Source organism: Lycorma delicatula, chromosome 3, assembly GCF_047948215.1.
Source record: "Lycorma delicatula isolate Av1 chromosome 3, ASM4794821v1, whole genome shotgun sequence".
NCBI lineage: Eukaryota > Metazoa > Arthropoda > Insecta > Hemiptera > Fulgoridae > Lycorma > Lycorma delicatula.
In genome coordinates this window covers 133,822,574-133,838,131 of record NC_134457.1, presented here as the reverse complement: position 1 = coordinate 133,838,131, position 15,558 = coordinate 133,822,574, and the positions used below count along the sequence as shown (strand labels likewise).

Below are 15,558 nucleotides of genomic sequence, written 5' to 3'. Positions count from 1 at the left end.
ATAAGCGTTAAGAAGGCTTTAGATGTCAAGAGTTAATTGATTTAGACGGCTCTGACAACTGTGTAGTTGTTTTTTGTTTTTTTTTCAGTCAACTGTGCGTGTTATTGTTTTCAGTGTCATTTGTTTTGTGTGCTTTGTGAATTGAGTGTAGAATTGATTTGTTTACTGAATTTAATTATTGAAATTAAATAGATCATGGTCACCAGTAAGTGAAAACATTATGTATGATTTGTTGGACAATGAAAATCTAAGTGACAGACTGTTGTCAGATGAAAGGGAAGATAGCTCAGTTATAGACAATACTGACATTGATCCTGATTATGGGTCTGGTTTTTGAATAGCAACCATCAACTTGAGGTACACTAAATCTAACTTAATCACAGTAACAGAAAAAGGCCTAGGTTTGTTTAGTTCCTTGATAGTGATGACGAAAACATAACACCAACAGCTGAACAAACTCCCAAAGATAATTTCAGTAGTATCAATGTAGGCTTTTCAGATTCCAGGAAAACTGATAATATTCATTGGAATGAGGCAAATAATGAAAATGACCCTGGGATGGAACATAATTTTGATAACCACAAATCACCGAGAGTCAAACATTGTCCACCTAGAAATCTCATCCTATTACTTATTTTAGGTTATTTTTTACTGTCAATTTGATTTGGAATTTGCTAAATATACAAACAAGTTTGCTACAATATTTGTGAGGCAAATAATCATAGATTATCACTAAATAGTCTATTGAAGAACTGGAAGATAATTACTGCAGATGAAATGTTTGCATTTATTTCTGTACTACTGAACATGGGTAAATAAAAATCCTAGACTGCCCCATTACTGTAATACAATATCCACTCAGAGCATGCCATGGTTCTGACAAATGTTAAATCATTTTCAGTCCAGTTTAACATTTTTCCATGCTGCAGACATAAAAAAAACCCAAAACCTGGCGAACCAAAATATAATCCTTGAGCAAGATTTCGACCATTAATTAGTTAATCAATAGAACATCTAAACATTACTCCTAATAAATTTACCTTGATTGATGAGAGCATGATTGCAACAAAAAACCACACTTGGCTGCTTCAATATTTTCTGAAAAAAAAAAACCATTGATGGGGAGTTAAGTTATAGTCAATTTGCTACTACGTTACTCACTGTTGCCTAAGTTTTTTTTTGTGTATAAGGGACCTTCTATGGAAGAAGAAAAAACATTATAAAAGCTAATGGTTTATGGTTTTATGTTGTAAAAAAATTATTAGATATCTGTGGATTGTTCAGGAAAGATTTTCATTTATTTATTGATAATTTTTTCCATTCTATTCCTTTGGCTAAACATTTGTATGAAAATGGTACTTTTGTGACCAGAACTCGAATAGAAACAGAAAAGGAATCCCAAAATGCTTGTTAGAAAAATTTAATATTTGCCAGAAAAAATATCTGAGGGGTAATGAGTTACTCATGCTTGAATTTGGAGGATATAGCTCATAACAATTCCAATGAAGGAATTGCAGTTCCTTCACAACCATGTTTATTGACACAAAAATTTATGACAGATGATAACCTAAAAGTGATTTTAGAGTGTGGTAGTAGTGACAATGATTTTGATGGGGATGGTGACTCCAATTATATTTGGGGGGGGATAGTGATGATGAAATGGAAAATGTGATGGATGATAATATTATCAATAAAAAAACTAGGCATTCATATTATTGAGATGATATTACTAAATTCTTTCAAACTTTATTGCTAGTACAAAATACCAAAATTTCTTTTCATGATTTCCAATTGTCTGTAATAAATTGTTACCCGAAATTTTATCATGGGAGGAAATAGTGCCTCGTCTATTTGTTCAAGGAAATCATTTCATTAGCAATTGTGAATGTAGTGAAAAACAAGGTCGCACACTTTGGAAAAAATGCCATCAATGTGCTAAAAATGGCAAGCAGAAAGATAACAATATACTATTGTAAGACATGTCCTGATTTTCCTAGTCTGTGTTTTGAATGTTATAAACCTTACCATACATTAAAGTGTTAGCCTAGCTCTGTTTTTAATATTTATAGAAATGAAAATTGAAAAAAAAATGTCTACATTCTGTGCATCAGTTTTTAATTGTAAAATATTGTATAATGGCCTATTTCATTCATTACATTTTAATTTTTTTAAATATGTTTTATTTGTGTAATTTCTTATTTTTGCTTTAGTTGAGTTTTTGGGTAATTAGTTCACACTGTCTTAATTTTTTCACTGCTATTGCTGATAATTCAATTATGTTACTGATAATTATTATTAAATGAAGCATTTTTGATATATGTTTATATAAATGCTTTCCATTATTTTATTAAGTAGAAGAGGAACAAAAAGGAATGCAAGGATAGCAGGAAAATTTGTATTTCCCTGCTAATTGTAGAATCTGGACAAAAATCCCTTGCTGCTCTTGTTCTTTTATCTGGCAGGTAATTATTAATGTATTGGTGGTTATATTTATTTTGCTTTATTGATGAACGGAATTGTTTGCTGCATTCCAATCATTTAGACCAGGGAGAGATTATTTGACTGGGGCTGTCTATGGGAGACTAGCCCCGTATGATAGATGGTTGGTGAGATAAAATTAGGGAAATTTCTTCAGTGGGGCTGTCTTCATTACTGCATCTTGGCTGGATTTGGTTGGGTCGGATTCCAGTCTTTGTTGGGAGAGTAGAATAGGTTATGACAGTCCCGGGAGAACTGTGATATACTCTGTATGTGAGCTTTGTGATCTCTAGTAACTGATTCTGTTTCTTTAGTTCTTTTTATTTATATTATATATATTGTCAAAAAATATTTTGTTTTTCTTTTAGTAGTGGGTTTGTTTATTTACATGATTATTTTATGTGATTTGGTAAAAGGAGTATGTTCATAAAATGTGTATATTGCGTAGTGTATTTAGAGTAAACAAATAGTATTGTAATGTGTTCTAGGTGAGTAAATTGTTTTCAATATTGGTGTAGTATTGTTATAATGTAATGCAATGTTATAATGAACAGATTGTTTACTGGTTTTTAGAAAGAAACATGGCAATATTGACATTTATTTGTTCTTATTGATTATTCAGCTGAATCAGATTATATTCAAAAGAAAAAAAAAACAATAACTATGACATTAAGGAAATATATGTTCCATCATAGAAGAACATGGTATATGTATTAGCTGAGCATTATCTCACAAAAAAAAAAGTTATATTGTAAAATATTCAATTTTCTTAACATCTGGCACCGTTGGTATTATACAATTTATATAAAATGCAGAAGCTATTTTCAGCACAATTGATCTGTTTTTCCTAATCAAATCATAGAAGAGATGATAGAAAATAAAAATAGAAGGCTTCAAATATTCACGGAAAATTTTAACCATGTGGTGGATGTTATGTGCATTATGATAAGATTGTTTTACATGGCCTGATAGTTTTTGGACTATTTACAGACTAAACTTCTGCGCATCAGCACATTGAAGATTTATGTTTTAAGTAGTTCATACCTGAATATTTAAAGATAGTTCTAAACTAAACACATTGTTTACTCTTATTACACGCTCTGTTTTAACAAAAAAAAAAATTATTTTGAAAACCAGTTGTCAGTAAGGTTTTAAAGAGTTTGCTTAATGGTGTGTGACAATTACAATATTGGAAAATTTATTATGCATGTAATACCATCATTTCATTTATTAAAATTGTACAGCCTGTGAGACTACAAACAATGAAGAGTTGATAGAAGGATTTTAAATTTCTTAATTTGTTTTTAATGACTAATATGATATATGTAAACCTTCTTGTGACCACTATATCGAGTAGTTTAAAGGTAGGTATAGGTATTCATTGTTGTGTGCTTTATTAGATTTGTTGTGCATTATATAGTATTGCATAGTTAAGAAATTTTATATTGTTAGTGGAATTAAAGATCATCTATCCTACTGTAAGCAAATATTCAAAGTATAAAATAATTAACGTTGCTTATTACTTTCTCAGTACATTGAGTAGAGATCTAAAAAGTATTAAATGTAGAAATTCCCTGCTTATGGTACATAGCCATTTTTACTTATAATTAGCTAGTTTCTCAATTTTTTGTAATCAATTTTTTTTTATACTTAATATTATTGCATGTTAGCCGTTAAGTAATAATATGCTTACTTATTTTATAAACTATTGTAACAAAAACTAAATATTTAATAATTTAGTAATAGGCATTTTTTTTTGCTTTTCTTAGTTAATAGAAGAGTTTTGTATATTTTTTCATTTTATGAAATTCTCCCCTTTTATAATGTATCAATTCTACATATCAGAATCGTTTATAGATCATATTTTATCACAGTTAAAGATAATTTTTTATCCATTTTACTCTGGGGGCCTCTATAAAATGCAGTAAACCACATCCCTTACAACCTGATTGTTATGCAACATGTAGATTATAATGGAAGTACTGGAAATTAAAGGATGTTACTAAATAAAATGCTAATGGATAAAAACACATATTTCTGTAGATCACCTAAGTTAAAAAAGCATTGAGCACAGTTTCAAAATGTGTAGCACCTGACTTAAAAAGAAATGCAGAATTTAAACATAATTTTTTTTCATAGTATACTGATGTTCCAAAAGTAGAGATTACATTTTTTGATTACTGATAAGTAGGTAAACGATTTTGTGAGGCAGAAAATATCATCCTAGAAAATAAAAATTATTGGTTATAGAAATAATAAGGTAAGTATTATATCATGTAATACCGAAAACAATTTTTTCAGTATTGAAAATGTACTTGATTTGAATTATTTTTTCAGTGTTCATTTCATTGTAATAAATTTAACCCGTAGATTATTTATTTTTTCTATTTACTACTGTGATTATTAGCCCCTAATAAAATACAAACAGCATGCAGTGAGCTGCATTCAGCATTCTTAACTTTGTTGATTTCGAGAGTCGATTCATTAACGTGTTATAGTTGATTTTTCTTAATCTATAAGTTGTAGTAATGTGAACATAATTTTCACCCTGTTTATTTATATTTGATTTCTCATTATTTATTAGGTTTTGCTGTAAATATTGAATTTCTTTATCAGTTTTTGTACTTTGTTAAGTATTGCGTATTTTGGTACCACTTGTAGTGTTAATTAATCTTTTATAGAAACTGAGTAGCATTCATTTACTGTAAACATTAATTTCAAGTAGGCGATAATATAATGAGAATATTATTCTGTAAGATAAATATTGGTTATTTGTGAGAAAATAGTAGTTTTTTTCTTAATGGGTATCACTTTTGTTAACACTGGTATTTACAATTAAAAAATTAATAATTTCTTTTCAAGGTAACTGAAGAGCTGTTTAAATATGGTCAAAAGCAAGTATATAGATCAACTAAAATTTATACAGATTAATTTTGATTGGGAACGTCACCTGACAGATCAACATGCAATATAAACTTATTTATATGTATTTTAATAGAAAATCTGGTTAATATTTTTGTCTGAAGTGAAATAGCATTTATTATACATAGAATTTTAAAAGGTGTCTTTCAAAAACGTGTTTTTTCATATAAATCGATTTTTGTTCTACTTCATATTTTGTGTTAATTTTTTTTTTTAGTTATTTTTTTAATTTACTTTAAGTTTTTATTATTTACGTTTTTTTCTAGGACTAGTTTATGATTTCATTAACATTTGCTTTATAAGCTTGTAATTAACATAAACTCACAAGTTATTTTATTTTATATTACACAATTTATGCTTTCCCTTTAACTTAAAAAAAAAGTTACAATACATTCAAACTTAAGCAATTATTTTTTTCTTCATTTCTTAAGGTTTCAGAGAGAAAGTTCCGGAGGGTGAAAAAGGAAGTGAGGGCGAAATTAGACTAATTAAAGTTGCAGGTAATTAGAATGAATGTAAATTGTTATAAAGAGAAATCTGGTGGAGGATGTTGGATAAATTACTCATTTTTTCAAAAACCATTTGATTTAAATTAACGTAGTTTTTATTAATCAGTTTGCTGTGTAACATTAAGTTAGGTTTCATCTTGATATGATTTAAATTGCAAAAATAATTAAGTTAAATGTTGATTTTTTTATGAAGAATCATTTTAGAATTAAAGGATTAGATTTTTTAAAAGTAATTTTGGTATTGACCAGATAGAAATTGTACATTTTCATAATTAAATTGTAAATTTATGATTATAAGAAACATTAAACTGTAGGATTGTACCTTTCTGAACACCCCTCTAAATTATAAGCTGTTATAAATGTGTTCTTTACACTATTCTTTTTTAAAGTTAATTTTTCCATGTTATTAAATGTCAAAAATTAATTGAGCTGATACTTCTCGTTTACTATTGTTAACTGCTTGCATAAAGGTAATGATTCTCTTCCTTACTATATATTGTCTCCAAGTGTCATAACTCTGTAAACTATTAAAATAATTAGACGTAAATTGAAATGCGAATTTTAACCTCTATTCTTTCTAATTCAGCTTATTTCTGTAAATATGGGGTCTTAAAAAATTGATAATTTTCTTCAGTTATTAGATATTTCTTAAGTTTATGTTACATTATTTGTTTAAAGAACTCCTAATTTGAGTAATATACAAAATTATAACTAGACGCCAGAGTTTTCTTTCAATAACCAGACTTCTAATTATACTTTACCTTACTGGTAGGTAAAGTGCAGTGTACTTTCATAGTGACCTAGTATTTGTACAGCAAATATCAGAAAATGTGTAACTTACAGTAATATTCTTTGTGAATAAAAACAATATTTAAATAATTTCTTATACGTAAATATTCCAGTGTTTTTAATATGATACGTTATTTATAATATAACTAGTTAAAAATTGATATTCTCACCTTAATATAAACTGTTAGAATGTTATATTATTTTATATAGGGTGAGTACTTAAAACTAAACCGAGTCAGCTCAAACTGCAGTTTTTTGAGTGTTACTATTATCACTGCTACGAGTATCATTATTGGTTGTGCATATTACTAATCTTGTCTGTTTTTTGTCAGTCATAAACTATTCATTCTTCAATGCAGTTATATTTTTCTAAAGTGTCTTATTTAATTGAAGAAAGGTTTGCTACAGTAGGAGCTTATTTGTGTTTGGATATTTTCAGGAATTACCTTAAATTCATGGAAAAATTTCCTAATGTGCCACTACTCCAGCAAAGAGTAGCATAATAGATAATTTAGTTAAAAAATGTCTTTAATTTTGTTAAAAAATGTTTAATGTTTTAAACATAATAGACCTATTAAGTTAAATTAATAGATCTGTTAAGTTATTAATGGGCCTATTAAGTTAATAGATCCATGCAGCTTTTACAGAACTGTCAGCAGAGGGCAGTGACCTCTGCATTTCTCAGATTTGTCTAGTTATAATTTTCTTCCATTGTGATTATTTGAAGGATAGAGTTCATGAATCTAATTCTTACACTGCTAATGAAATGAAGGTGAACATCCAACAAGAAATCTATTGCATTGACAACAGTGTTTTGCATATCACTGAGTATGATCACTTAAGCACAAAAGTGTATTGCTGTACAGGATGCTCCCTTTGAACATCTTTTGTAAAATATAATAAATGTTTAAACTTTTGTTAATTTAAATGTGGAATATAATTTTATTTATGTTTCCATTTCATTCATCAAGTTTTACACGTAATAACTGTGTTTAGCCTGTATCGATTCTGTTTTTAGTTGCTCACCCATTTATTAACTTGGAAAAAAATAATAATTTGTATAGAACACTATTAACACCTACAGAAGCAGAAAAATTAGAATAATAACCACTGAGGAACTTGCAATATTAGTTTTCATTCTAAAAGTCCACTAACTTAAACATTTTTAAACTAAACATTATACTACAGTAATTCTAGACTATTGGTAAAAAATTTAAATTGGTTGATTTAACATAATGGGAAATAAGTAAGATGTTAATGAACTTGAAGAGATGTTGAATGAAGTATTTAGAAAGCATCTCTGAAAATATGTTAACACGTTATGAAAGATAATTCTGTTTCAACTAGAAAAGAAAATTAGAGAGAAAAGCATTAGAAGGTGTAGCAGGTTATGTTATTATCTGGGTCAAGAAATGAAACTCGCTAGGAGTTCAAATCTTAGATAGGTAAAATGTAAGTGGTTTAGATATCACTATCCATCCAATAAGGTTCTATTAAAGTTAAAATCAAACTGGTTCAATCAGTAAAAGAATGGCAAGATCATTATAGCTTAGGTAAGATGGTAAACTAAATCTCTTACAAAATTATGGTTCTGGAGTACCTGGAATATTTAAGAGAATATTGTAATCAAAATTAAATTTGTGAATTTAGATAAAATCCCAATAACCATAACCATATTGATTAAACTAATTCCCATAGAAGATGAAAATTGAGAATACTGGTTGTTGTTGTTGTCACTTGTCAGTGAAATTCTTTTAGTGGCTAATGACCATAGCAATCCAAATGGACAAATTACAATGAACAAACAGTTATATTTAAAAGCAATCGTGAATGATAAGTGTAGTTTCTAAACTGTGGTTCAGAAACTACACTTATCCATGCAGTATCTCTTAGTTATGAATGTAATTTGGAATTCTGCTTTTAAGACTTTTTCATAGAATCACTGTAGTCTATAAAATTTTCTCATTCCATGTACTTCCACTTGTAAAAATTCCAGAGCAATAGCCTATTACTTTTCTAATGCCTATCTAACTTACCTCTGTAATAAAAACTTTCCAGTTTTTCTTATTTTGTTAACAAATGAAAACATGAAATCTAAATTTGAGAAAAATAAATTGATGAGTTATAATTGCAATTTTTGGTATTACAAAAAGAAAATAAATACTCATTGCCATAAATATCACACTGTATTCATCATATTTTTTTGCCTCAACACAAATTCAAAATTACATCTACATCAAAAGCATGAAAAGTATTGCATAGAATAGAACAAGAGATACAGAAAATAACATTAAAAGTTGACATGTTGAAGTCTTTTTAAGAAGAGTGTTGAGATGTTGACAGGCTGGTTCATATACCCAGATCAAGTGTAGGTGGACATTGCTCTATAAATTGTTCTAAATTTGAAGAAGTTAGGTACTGTAGAATAATTTACTATTGAGAGATGAAGTCTAGAAGAGGAAGCAGGAACAATTGGGGAATATATAGATAAAAACAGAAGTGACCCACACCATATTAGCAGATTTAGCATGAAAAAGAAAATATTAAAACCACCAAATACTAATTAAGTCTAGCTAAGATAGTAGAAAAAAGTATCCTTTATGGTCTGGAACTGTAGTAGAACTATGGAGCATCTCAAGGAGTAGCACTTAGGAGATTAAAGATTATGAAATAATGAAAAATGCCAGCAGCTAAAACCATTTTTGTTGGAACTATTTTCTATTGATCAACAAATTTAAAACTGTTAGATACAATTTCCCTGTGTATATTTTTATTTTTGGTATTTATTTTTGGGTTAAAACTAGCAGTCAGTATTACAAAAAAAAAAAAAAAAAAAAAAATAGAACTAAGCAAGAAAGATTACCTATTCACATTACTTTTTGTTACACTACCTTTCAATTTTTAATTACCGAATTTACATATACAAATTGGTTAGTACTAAAACTCCTTCTTGTAAGGAGAATTCCAATATACAATAAGATAAAAGTAACATCTTGAAAATGCTATAAATTAGTGAGTGATCTTGTCTTTTATGATTTTAGTATATAAATTAAATAGATCAATTTAAATTAATAAATACTTTTTAACCATTGAACTATTTAATATGATATTTTTCAATAGTGAAAAAGGTCTTTCGTGGGGCATCTTAAGCTACAGATACTTAATGTACATACTGACAAAACTAGTTTTGAGTTAAATGCTATGAATCTGTCCAGGATGATAATGCATTACCTGATCTAATTTATTATAAATGAAGGTAGATGTGTGAATCTAAACAAGGCTTTGTATATTTTGGGTTAGATTGTAATTTTCTGCAAATGTATTTTATTCTATTATGCTAATACTGTTTAATTATTAAAAATTCCTTAAAAAATGAATAAGTGTTGATTACTGGATTGCATGTTAAATGCGCCACTAACATTCTACTCTTAGAACACCATTTTTTAATTATTTTTCAAAAAGCTGTGAGTATTTATTTTTTCCCTGCTTACCTACAAGAAGTTTTAGTAGTAGACACATTTTAATGTATTTATTTTGTGCTGGATATTATCAACTTTAAAAATGATACAAAAGATTAAAAAAAAGAGAGGGTCAAGCGTTAGTTTATCTACTAATGATTTTACTTTGAATAATCTTGTGAAGGTTCCTCCATTTTCTTAAAGAGCCCTAGCATATTGGAAGCATGTGTTACATGTTTATATTAATTTCCTTAGTTAACATACCTTTCTTTTGGTATTGGGAGAATTAGCCTCTGTTATTGAGTATTCAAACATGGTTAGTCGTAATTTGCTTCTTTGTACTTAATCAAATGAAAGTAATAATCATTTTAAAAATTTCTTATGTGTTGTATTTGTTATAATATACTTTCATTTTATGTATTAACATTAGTAATTTTTGTTGACTGGAATTTTTTTAAATGTGGTAGGAATAAGAATGAGGTAATATAAATATTATAGATTTATGTAGTTTTTAATTTTATAGCAATTTTAAATAACTATATTATATTTAGTTAACTTTTGTAACTATAAATATCTTTCTCAATATATACTGCCATTGTACTGATAACTTATTTTTCAACAAAACTTTTTTAAATTGTAAATTAAATAGTATTTTATACAGTGAGTTCACAACATTTCTCTACAGCAGTGATTCTCAAACATTTTAGCTCCACGACCATTAAGAATTAAAAAAAATATACAATGAATATTTCATGAACCCCAACCAACCCAATCCAATGAAACCTAGTTAAAGCTATTTAGCTGCGCTTATAGTAACGGGTATGAACATAGATGTATGAAGTGTACAAACCTTGGTGTGTTCATGCTCCTTGTAATTTTGTCTGTTTGCATAAAATTCGGTGTGGGAGATTCATGTTTGAACACATGCTCTCAGCAGTATAAAATATGTGTAAGGGATTGCAGAACATCAGTTTAGTTTTTAATGTGAAGTATATTTCTGCCTTAAGTTTTTAAAAGCATAGTTTCACTGAAAATAGTAACTGAGGTTTCAGTTTTTTAATGTGCTGGTCAAACATTGTAACTGGTATTTTTTGCAATTAGATTCTTATGCAAAATGAATAAATTTGTGAAAAAATGAAGTAGCCATCTACATCTAGTGAATTAATTGGAAAAAAACAAGATTGTACAATGACAGTTTTTTAAATTATGAGTTTACCTCATTGGATGGAAAGCCACAGTGTGTTGTTTGATTTCAGTTCTCTGATTAAAGCATGAAGCCATAAAAATTAATTCAACACTTGGAAAATAAACATCCAAATCATAAAGGCAAACCGTTGGGATTATTTTGAGAGAAAATGACTTTGAGAAATCAACAAGCATCTATTTGTAAATCAAGCCTTACTGATAAAAGTACACTTGAAGCGTCTTTCATCATAGCATTAATTGTAGCTAAGATATCCAAACCCCATACAATCCCAGAAAACCTCATATTGCTTACTGCAATTTATATGGTTAATGTTTTAATAGGCATGGAAGAAGCAAAAAATGAAAAAATTCTGCTTTCTAATGACACAGTATTAAGATGAATCGATGACATGGCTGCTGATGTTTGCAATCAAATAATTCAGCAAGTGAGAATTGATGAAAATGATTCCTCAAAGAGTTGAGTACCGACTACATTTAGTGAAAACATTGTTGCAGCTGCTAAGTTACCAGTAGAGATTCATGTTGCAACTCATAGAAATGTCTGCCAATAAAACATTACAACTAAAATTCACATCTGAAGATTTAGATACTTTTGGCTTGCTCATTGAAGTGAATATGGAAATCTAGTCAGAAGCATTAAAAGTATTAATCTCTTTCATCATGTCTTAGCTCTGTGAACAGGGTTCTGTGTATGGTTGCACTAAAAACTAAATATAGGAATCGTCTTTTATCATTTGAAAACAGTTTGCTTTTGAGTGTTTCTATCATAGATCCAAGTATGGAGAAACTTTTAAATGAAAAACAAATGCAGCAATCTCATTAAATTATTTTCTTTACATGTCTGCTTATAAATGTAACTAAAATGTTTTTAATTAAGTGATTTTTTTCTTATAAAATGATTTCATTATTTTTTACCTGTAAAGCTGTAGTCTAATTTTGCAATCCCCAGGTTGAGAAATTCTGCTCTATGGTGATGTTGTAAATATTGTTTAACATAAATATGTTGAGTTACTTTTTATTTCTTTTAAAGAAAAAAATGTGCCACAGAGTGGCAGAATCTGCAGCATATCTTAAACTGAAGGTTCTGCATTCAAATCTTGGCATTTTTCATACACTAAAAATATTTCAAATCACATGCACATGGCAAGAGTTTATGTGGTCACTTATCCAAAAAAATTTACTTTAAGAATTTTTAATTAATTAAAAAACAAATACTATCTAAATTTTTCTCTTATTAGATATTAAAAGAATTGTTCTTTTTGTTTACAATACAGTTCAACATTTCTGAGTTACAATTTAGTGGAGAGGATTGTTTTAATCTATTTCGAGTCTTTGTGAATCCTTATATACACCACCTTTTGCTGATTCTCAGAAGAGGCGATCAGAAAATGTTGACAATTATGGAAGCTAAATTCCTTTGAAATTCTGCAATTGTAAGAGAATCTTTTAGAAGTTCAAACAGTTCTTTAGGGTGCAATGTTGTTGAAAGTAACCATTCATATTTCTGACATTTCAGTTTTACCAGCATATGAATATAACATTTTTCAGCGCAGTATGCTTTTGGTATTTCTAAGAATATGGAATCTACAATTTGTTATCTTGAATTTGTTTCTCAAATACCAATTTTTCAAAATTCAGCAATTGCAGATTTTTGTTTTTAATTCACAAAACAAAAGTTGCACAAATATAATCCAAATATGTAAAACAAAATCTTGTTTATGGAAAAACAAGTATCAGTAATTCATTCAATTTTGTTGAAAAAAAATTTAAATTGCTTACAGTATTATACCTTCTTAACATGGTTTGATTGTTGAAGTCTAATAAAAAATTATATTTTTTTAAGTTTTTCTACTGACTTCTGCTTCTTTTGATAATTTTGTAGTGCTTTGGTAGGACTCGCTGATACCTTACAGAAATTTGAACTTCAACTCACACAAAACACTGGGTAGATTGCATTCATGATAGAGATGGTGCTCTTAAATTTATGAATTAAATCTTGCACAATTATACTGGTAGTATAATTTATATACAAGTAGTCTGTAGAATACAAATTGACTTTTGTTAAACAGAGTCTGTGTACCTACCACAAGATTTAAAAGAAACTGGCATTAGAAAAGGCTGATAAAGGCAAATTCAATGAATGTTAGAAGCAGGTGCATAAAAACTCACTCACTACAGATGGATTGCTGAAACATTTATTTGGAGATAGTAACAAGACAATTTATCATTGTTAAGCAGTGTAGCAATTTATTTTTTGTATTAAAATGTTTTGATTAGAAAAAAACTGAATATTCTTATATAGCTTTTTATAATTTTTGGGTAAGGTTGTATTTTTTTTTTAATATTAAAAATTTGAAATAATGATCTATATATGCTTTAATTAGCCATAAGTAATATATAGAAATGACAGAAATGTAGTAGTTTTATTTAAAATGCAAGTTGTATTTTTCATATTTATGTGGATTATTGTCAATATCATTTTTTTTTGTTAAAATAATTTTAACCTCCATCAGTTACTTGATATTTGTTTTTCTTGTTTCATTTGTATTTTTCTATTTACCTTCAACTGGAGCACTGAATAAACGGAAAATTTGTTACTTAATTAAAAATTCTTTTTATTAAAATGCATTATGTTATGTATAGTGCTGATTTGGTCATATCTATTATTTATGACTTATCTTGATTTTACATTGGGATAACACTACATAATAATTTACACACTGAGAATTCATTATTTTTATATCGGATTAAAATTTATGTCTTTGAAAAAAACTGTTTTTATACATTTTGTTTTGACTTATTGTTTATTTTTATTTAATTTATGATTTATTTTTTGAGTTATTTATTACTAAAGGCACTGAAGTAATGTGTTTATTTATTAGTCTTAATTTTTACTTTGCCCAATTGTCACAGGTTATCCTGTATCAGTCAGTGGTATGATAACTGTTCCGGTCTCAGCATCAATGTATCAGACAGTTGTTGCCAATATTCAGCAGATTCATACTCAAGGAGATGGCACGATGCAGGTTTGTTTGATAATTATTATTAAATTAGTAAATTAGTTCTGCATTTAAGGTTTTTATAGCCATTAATTTTGTGGTTACACAGCTACTTGCTGTGTAATGGTCATTCAAGGTTTTTTTTCAGTTTTCAACATTTCTATTATAAAAGTAATTTGTTTTATAAACATTGTATTAATTTATTATATCTATTTTATATCTTCTGTTTTTTTTAATTCATAAATATTTCATATTTAAGCTTGGAAACTGTTTTAATATACTAATTATTTTTGTATATTAATTTTATACAGTTGAAGCATTACATAATTCCAATAGATCTTTATAAAGTGTTTTTGGTTTTATAAACCAAAAACACTGCGAATAAACATTGTGAATATGTATATTCGCAATGTAATGTAGTATTTGTTTAGCAGATCATTGTAACCTCATTGATTACAACTTTTTTTATGTTGTGCTTCTCAAGCTATATAATAGCGTGCATATACTTAACATCATCATGTTTCTTATTGTTAACCTATCTTTTACTCAATATTAAAAGATAGATTAGAAATTTAATGTTAGAATTGGTTAAATTACTACATTAGGAGAAAGGTTTATCAAAGGAGGTAGAAGAGCAGTTATCAGATATATTAATATTTGTTTAAAGTTATATCCAAGTTTTTGCTAGTTAAACTAATCATTGAAATTATAGGATGTGAAATTAATTTTTCCCTGTAATTTTTTTTAATAAAAATTTAAATGTATATAGCTTATGTTTTAGACAATTCTCATTGTTAAATTATTACAATGCATGATTATAGTGAATAACAAAAATGTTAGTTGAAAGATTTATGGATATTTTTCTACAGTGAATTTTTTTCTGTGATTATTTCATATACCTTTGAATGAAGCACTGATAACGTAACTTAAAAAAATTGTATTAACCATTTAACTACTGTACAATCTTACATTATATAAAAACAGAGATATTCTTCTTATACCTTCTTACCATTAGCTTGTAAATTTTATGTTACTTTTCAGCTTCCAATCAAAAATTAGGCAATAATAGAAATTAGGCAATAGTATGGTCAAAATATTCTCAATGTTTCTAGCATTATCTCGTAGTAAGCTGCTTCATGTACGTTTTTATTTACAGGTAAATATCTATAAATATGTTACGTTGTGCTATAAAAATTT

The 15,558-nt window shown here is 27.7% G+C and overlaps 1 protein-coding gene across 9 annotated transcripts in view; it reads left to right on the top strand.

The window, feature by feature from the left end:
- ewg (DNA-binding protein Ewg) overlaps positions 1-15,558 on the top strand; it is a 91,225-nt gene that overhangs the window by 64,227 nt on the left and 11,440 nt on the right. For 6 of the 9 annotated variants that reach the window (XM_075360604.1, XM_075360608.1, XM_075360607.1 and 3 more), the window contains exons 11-12: positions 5,832-5,900; positions 14,276-14,388. In XM_075360604.1, the coding sequence (XP_075216719.1) occupies positions 5,832-5,900; positions 14,276-14,388 (182 nt within the window). The remainder of the gene's footprint in view (positions 1-5,831; positions 5,901-14,275; positions 14,389-15,558) is intronic. The other 3 variants (XM_075360611.1, XM_075360610.1, XM_075360609.1) reach the window with 1 other exon arrangement.